The following is a 7,656-nucleotide window of genomic DNA, read 5'->3' as shown; positions in this document are numbered from 1 at the left end:
CAAAAAAAAAGAAGCTATAATTATAATGTAGTACAATGCTGATAGTAAAGACAAAAATGTCACAAAAAAGAACAAAAACCAAGAAAACATTTTTCGAAGTACATATTGACATATCATTTCTTGGCAGACACCAGACAAATCCACTTTCATATAACACAGTATATCTGACAAAGACTTCCACCCTGTTCTGTGGTATAATCTAGCTTCATTCCTTTCATTTTAACTCTTTATCTCCGAGGGGGGTAAAGTAAACCCACTATGTCGGGGGGCCTTTTTTGGTACTAAATCTAAAAAAGACAAAAACGTCATTAAATTAGTCATTAAATTGAAACTAGCAAACATATTTTGACAGTTCTTCATCTAATGAATGAACTTCCGATAAAAGAGACCTGTTTTTGGCAATTAAAGAAAAGTAATTTGATGTTGAAGTCGTCGTAAAGTAATGTGCCCGAGCCGCTGTCATCGACTCACCGGCAAAGTGGTTCTGACCGTGAGCCGCAGGGAGTGGCTTGCCAGAGATAAAGAGTTAAAGAACACTAGAAAGATCATCAGTCAGCTTTCAGAATTAAAGTGTTATAATACAGTAAAAACTGTATTTACCGCACACACACTCTCTCATCCTGTGGATGGGTTGGCGGAAAACTTTTGTAGCAGCTAGGTGACCGCATGCCAACTTGTCCTGGACATGACTCACCATGGCCAAATTGGACTGGGACAGTTATAGGCAGGTTGAAATATAGATATATATATATATATATGGTCGCTTTTAAGGACAAGGGGGCTATCCCGAAAAATGCTGCTTTGAGAAAATCGAAGTTAAAGTTTTTGGATTCTTATTCAGTCTCTTTAAAAGACAAGGAGAATTTTTTCTATAACCAAACAAATATACACACAAATGAAACCAAATTTATCCTATAGGTAGGGCAATGCCCACTTTTGGAGTAGGTCAAGATTTTGGAAACCCCGAAATCTGGGTTAGCCTGCTTGCCTTAAAAACGACCATAATATATCATTATATGAAGAACACAGAGGAAAAACGACCTTAGTCACAAACTGGAAATTGTGAGGGTGCCAATTTTAAAAGCTTGTGGACTCATAACTTCATATTTTTTTGACTGGTGGTTTATTGTTAAGTGTTGTTGAATGGGAAATCTAACAACAATAATCAACCAATAGTTGAACAGAAATACAGTTATGAGTCAACAAGCGTGCAAAATTGATACCCTCACGATTTTCAGTTTGTGACTACCGTCGTTCTTCCCCTGTGTTCTCTCCATAGAACTGTCCCCGTGGTTTTATGCATTCCGCATAATTCAGCAAAATTTGATCATTTTTTTCATAATTTCTGATTATTTTCCTTTATCATTCTTATTAACAGAATCGCATAATTTCACATTTTTGAGCTCAGTTTGCATAATTTCAGTTTGCATAAAACCGCGGGGACAGATATAACATAGGAAAAATGTAAGGCTGTCACAGGGCAGTTGTTGTTAGTATAGATGATCACTAAGGCAGGTTTGGCCGTTCTTTTGCTATCACAAGTTCGAATTCCCTTAAGGGATGTAATATATTATGCATTTCTCATTGAATACTTGAATTGGTTATAAATAACTATGTGTATAAACAGACAGATATAATGCATGAAACTCTTTTTTAAATTCTTCACAATGTGCACTCTGGGTGTTCACCCATCAAAAACACTCGAGGTGTTGGAAATAAAAAAATAGTTCCATTTCTTACATGTTATTCTTTTTTTCCGCCTTAATTAAGTAAATGTTAAGGGAATACACGCAGCTCCATAGAAAATGTAGCTATATCAAACCAAATTAACCCAATCTGTACGTCGTGTGTCACTATCGTATCCATACGACGTGGGGAACTCTGTGCCACCACTTTCCTAAGAGGAAACTTGCTCGTTAATCCGATCCGTACGCTTTGCACAGCAGTCTGTCAAAATGATTTTTGAGAAATACTGAAAGTTTCAAAGAGATCTTCGTACTACTAGAAGTATTCTAAAATGTGAAAAATACAACCCCGGGGGTACAAAATGACCCCAGGGCGTACGGATAGGGTTAAGTAAATAAATGTTAAGTAAATACACACAGCTGCATAGAAAATATAGAGCAGCTATATCAAACCAAATTAAAAGAAAAAGAACGTACATGCAGTGTCAATTACACAGGGGGCTCCAGTGGCTAAGTGAGTAGTGAGTTTAGACTCAAGTAATGTCAAGCAAGTGTCGGTGACACAGGGATCAGTTGGGTGGTCACTGGGGTGTGTCCTTGAGCAAGACACGACAACCCTAGCTCAAATTAAAGGATGCTGCACAGTGGTGACCGACAGTGGCATTGTTTGTAAACTGTTCTGTATTTGTGTAATAGTGTGTATTTATGTATGTATTCATGCATGTAAGTATTTATGTATGTACGTATTTATAATTATGTATTTATGTATGTATGTTTGCCATTGTAAAAACCAAAGTGCCCTTCTGGGACAAATAAAAGTGTAATTTATTATTATTATTATTATTATTATTATTATTATATCACACCTTGCTGGTCAGGAGCTTTCACCGAGCAGCGGCACAAAGTCAGCAGTAAGCACTCTGGTTATATTATTACAACTCAATCACCAGGAAATGATCCCACTTGTCAATCAAGATATGACGTACATGGAATAAATTAATTAACCACAGGTTTTTAATCATATGTGAGGCTTCGTGGAGAGATCAGGCGCTCGTCAAGTCAAAATAATGGAATCCGAGAAATCGGCATTTTCCACAGTTTGGACATTTTTCCCAAATTTTTTTTTTTTGGCTCAACACTTTGTATGTCCATTTAAAACCTTTTAAAGTGTGGATTTTATGGAAAAAGTTGATTAAAAGCACAAAGAAATGTTAATTTGCAGTTTCCAAGAACTCTAAAGCTATGGAGGTCACCAAAATAAGGCCGCCATCTTCCCGCTTATTTTACTTCAGAAACCAGGTGACCCCACCTCCTTCAATGCAAATATCTCGACTTCTATTCAAGTTAAGTGGATATTTTTTTCGGCGAAAGCAAGGCACGCATGAATAACCTTTAAGATGATACCAATAACCCCATATGCCTTTACTTTACTTTACTTTATTTTTCCAATCCAGCTGCCATTTAAGTTCTTGCCTGTCGATATAACTCCATAAGCCCAAAAATTGACGAGCGCCTGATTCCACCGCGTCGTGACACACACATATATGTTCCCATCCTGAAGTAGTCGTTGCAGGTGAAGTAGACCACGCAGACTCCGCCCGGACTCACACAGCGATCATGTTTTTGTCCAGATCATGGAAGAGGACCACGCACCTGGAAACAAGAACAAGAGAAAATTTATACAAACTAGTTTCGTTTTAGTAAGACTTTTACGGCACTTGCAACACAATAAGGTCGTATAAGTGCCGAAGATTAGAGGCGCTACAACAAGAGAGTAACAAACACAAAAAAGAAGGAGGGGAGATAAAGACGATAGATGTTTGATAGGAAAGAAGAAGCAAACCACACCAGAGCACCCGCCAAGCATCCACTCACAAACTATTGCAACAACGGGCGCAAGGTCCTATGAGCGCGAAGGGGTGGATGTCAACAGAGAAGTATTTCACAGGGAATCAGGCTTACTCTGCTCACCTCTATAGCTTCAACAGCACAAAGTCTGCTTCAACTATCAAGGCACTCCGGAAATAGTGTGTCACAAGAGTGTGACAAACATACAAAAGAAGTAGAGGAAAAAAAACAATAGTAAGGATTAGGAAAGAAAAAGCAGCAGTTCCCTGTCGCAGTTCAGGCACAGTTATGAGCATGACATAGATGAATCAGCCCATCTAAACAATATATTACAATTCTATTCTGTGCATAAGAACATGGTATGTCCCCCCTTTGGCCTAAAGACACTTCGGTCAATAGCACTGCCCCGGGGGGGTGAACAGCGTTATTATAATATTTCACAAATACATGCAAGTGGGGAAGTGGTGAGTGGTCTTTTGTGAAGCGTGATGACAAAATGAGTTACTTCTCGGATCGAGTCCCATGGAAATACACACATCACGCTTATAGGTGAAGTTTTGACAATATATAAGTATGACATAATGAAAGGCAAGTTATAATTAAAGAATATGGTATCAATAGAAATTCTACAGATTTGACCGTAGTGTCAATTTTTGGCCAATATCTCCATTTGTGGACTAACGGGAAGTAACTCATTTTGTTTGCACACTTCACATTTGTAAAAGTATTTTTGTCTTTGAGAGGTGGTCTTAAAAGCACGTTCTACTGTATATTATTTGCAAAAATAATAGCGCTTTTGGATAAAATTTAATTTAATTTCAAGTACATCTTGATCTAAAATTTAAAATTCAGGAATTTCAGCCACTTGATGAAAATGTAACTGGCACATGGACATTTTCTCCAGTTGACAGCAGTGGAAGAAGTAGGTGCACAAAGAGTTAGGCTGCTAAGAAAAGAGCACTGAAAAGAACAAACTTCTCTTGAGTGACATTTAGTTTTAGTAAGAGTTTTACAGCACTTGAAACACAACAAGGTCATATAAGTGCCGAAGATTAGAGGGGTTACAAAAGAGTAACAAACAAAAAAGAAGGAGGAGAGATAAAGATGGCTGATAGGAAAGAAGAAGTAAACCACAGCAGAGCACACGTCAACCATTCACTGAGTGACTTAAGAAGGTCAGAAAGTTGAACATTCCCCAGTTAGAGTGACACAGTTATGATAGCACCAGGTCACCTGTCCTTGCTCGTGACTCGAAAGAGCTGAGGAATGTAGGACTAACATGATCTGAACAATTAACTACTAACCAGTTGATGTAACCATCTCCAGTTGGGGCTATGGCAACACTTGAATGTGTAACTTACCAAAAAACGTTATAAAAGTGAAGAAACATATTTATTCATTTATTTATTCATTTATTTATTTATATATTATAAAACATGTTCTTGTGTGTTTACTCTAAGACTAATAGCTAATTTCTAAATCCAAAATGCAGCTTACTTTGTTGTTATTACTAAACACAAAAGCGCCAGATGATAGAATTGGGCAGGGTTAAAAAAAAAAAGTCACCTGTCCTTGGTCTTTTATCGTTGTGGGCAAACATTCCTGCACAACCGAACAGCAAGATTAATGCTTGCCGAGACATTTCTAAGTGATAGCATTTCTATTTTTTGTTTCATCATCATCCAGTGCCAGATCTGCGACAAACATCGGCGATCATGGTTCTCCATTCATTCCTTTGGTCGGATGCTCTCAAAAAGCTATGTTTCCGTGATCTTTCCCAGTTACCCATTTGTTTAGGTTCCCTAAGTATGTAGTTCTGGGCCTACCCCTGCCTCGCTTGCCTTCAATTTTGCCAGTGACAGCTAGATGTTCCAGACCCTTATGTCTATTCAGGTGTCCCAAAAACTGCATTTGTCATTTCCTGATTGTTTTTAACATTGAGCGTCCCACGTGGGCTTCATCAAGCACTACCTCATTTGATTTCTTTTCCTTCCACGATACGCTTAGCAGTCGCCTAAGAAACCACATTTCTGTTGCTTCTATTTTATTTTCACTGTCGTCAGTGATTGTCCAGCATTCACAACCATATAGAAGGGTTGACCAAACATAGCATTTAAGGACTTTCATTTTGGTGTTCATTGAGATGTTTCTATTTTTCAGGATTGGGCTCATTTTATTGAAACTTATTTTTTGTTTACTCGGGTTGAAAAATAGAGCCTAACACCCGCTTCTGCTTTTTACCAACAACCTCTTCAATGAAATGAAATCCTTGCTACTCTGGCTTAGATAGGGACTTCAGATTCTCACAAAAAAAAAAAAAAAAAGGCACAAGTTGCTACAAAATCATCACTAATAATAATAATAAATTACATTTATAAAACGCTCAACCCCGAATAAAGTACACAGGCTCTGAGCGCTTTACAATACAGTAAAACATACAACAGTAACATAAAACGTTGTGTTCTGACTAAAGAAAATTATTCCAAATATTTATCTTATTAATTTAGAAACAGAAACGACTTCAGCTGACATTTGAATGAATCAAAAGATTTGATTTCTCTCAACGTACTTGGTAAAGCATTCCAGATCTTGGGGCCTTGGTATTCAAATGCCCTTTCACCCATTGTTTTAAGTTTCATATATGGTAAAATAAATTTCTCTTTGTCAGCTGATGACCTTAAACTGCGAGTTGGAATGTAGTCTTAACAGATTTGATAAATATGATGGTGCATCATCATTCAAACATTTGTGACATATGGTGGCCAACTTGTACACAATCCTTTTCTCAACATGAAGCCAATGCAAAGTTCGTAAAAGAGGTGTAGCAGAGTCTCGCTTGGAGATACTTGTGAATCATCACCACACTAGATGATTTCCTGTGAGGGAATGTGACACACAGACAGCCGAGATCATTCCATCAAACAATCCCACTAAGCCAGAAGAGCTCTAGAGATAGAAGACATAATAATGTTACCTTTCTTTGGGGAGATCAAGTTCTTCTTGAAGAACTTTGTAAATGGCAGGCGAGTACTTCGGATTGCGCTCCTTGTCGAACACCTCGAAGGAGCTGACGTTGAAGGTACACGCTGGCGCTGTGCTCTCCAGGCGCTGGATGCGAACACCGGGGATGATGATGACGGTGACTCGCTGGAGAGAAATTCAAAAGCAAAAGAGAAGGGTTAACATAACCCGAGAAATCAACTCTTTCCATCCTGCGTATGGGTTTCCGTGGTTGTACCAAACCCATGTGTTGTAAAACGGACAAAGTGAAGGTGTTGTTGAGAGAGGCAAGTCACCACACTTAGGCCTATTGTTTAATTCAATTTATAAAAATAAACATTTATTCGCAACGCAGGAAAACTAACCAAACATCGAATAAAGCTGCTTTTTCTTTCCTCATCCTTACTATCGTCATTTTTCCTCTACTTCTTTTGTATAATTGTCACTCTCTTGTGAACAGCTATTTCCGGGGTGCCTTAATAGTCGAAGCAGACTTTGTGCTGTTGAAGCTAGAGAGGTGAACAGAGTAAGCCTGATTCCCTGTAAGGACTTCTCTGTTGACATCCACCCCTTGGCGCTATAAGCCTTATGCAGTTGCGAGCGCCGTTAAACCTCAACTAAAACAAAAAGCAATCAGATCTCACCTCTATGGGTTTCCCGAGGGTTTCTGCCACAACATTGGCAATCCTTCCCTCCACTCCGTCCTTCAGGTCAGAGTCTTTGAGGTTTGTATACAGGTGACAGACTGGCATGATGACGGCAAAAGGAACCTACATTTTAAAAAAACAACAAACAAACAATAGATTGTAGGTTACTATGTTGAATATGTTTTACCAATAATTTGACTGATTTGTATTGAATTTTTTTAAAGAGCAATTTATTTAAATTGTTGATCATAGGGATGTATTCACAACGCAGTATTTACCGTATGACTCATCAACATTAAGTTTTTCTTCATCTACGGTTAACAAACCATATAAACAAATGTTATATCTTAACCCTATCCGCACGTCGTGTTTTACTATCGTATCCATACGACGTGGGGAACCCTGTGCAACCACTTAACCCTATCCGCACGTCATGTTTTACTATCGTATCCATACGACGTGAGGAACTCTGTGCC

General features: G+C 38.3%; 1 protein-coding gene across 3 annotated transcripts in view; it reads right to left on the bottom strand.

Annotated features, from left to right (window-relative positions):
• Positions 1 to 2,679: 2,679 nt before the first annotated feature.
• Positions 2,680 to 7,656, bottom strand: part of LOC101852104 (MIF-like protein mif-2) — a 6,443-nt gene continuing 1,466 nt past the window's right edge. For all 3 annotated transcript variants that reach the window (XM_005102423.3, XM_035970824.1, XM_005102424.3), the window contains exons 2-4: positions 7,178 to 7,303; positions 6,508 to 6,680; positions 2,680 to 3,338 (exon numbers count right to left, since the gene is read on the bottom strand). In XM_005102423.3, the coding sequence (XP_005102480.1) occupies positions 3,290 to 3,338; positions 6,508 to 6,680; positions 7,178 to 7,285 (330 nt within the window). In that variant the 5' untranslated portion in view covers positions 7,286 to 7,303 and the 3' untranslated portion in view covers positions 2,680 to 3,289. The remainder of the gene's footprint in view (positions 3,339 to 6,507; positions 6,681 to 7,177; positions 7,304 to 7,656) is intronic.

Source organism: Aplysia californica, unplaced genomic scaffold (genome assembly GCF_000002075.1).
Source record: "Aplysia californica isolate F4 #8 unplaced genomic scaffold, AplCal3.0 scaffold00324, whole genome shotgun sequence".
In the NCBI taxonomy this organism is placed as follows: Eukaryota; Metazoa; Mollusca; class Gastropoda; order Aplysiida; family Aplysiidae; genus Aplysia; species Aplysia californica.
This window is presented reverse-complemented; position numbering and strand designations above follow the sequence as displayed.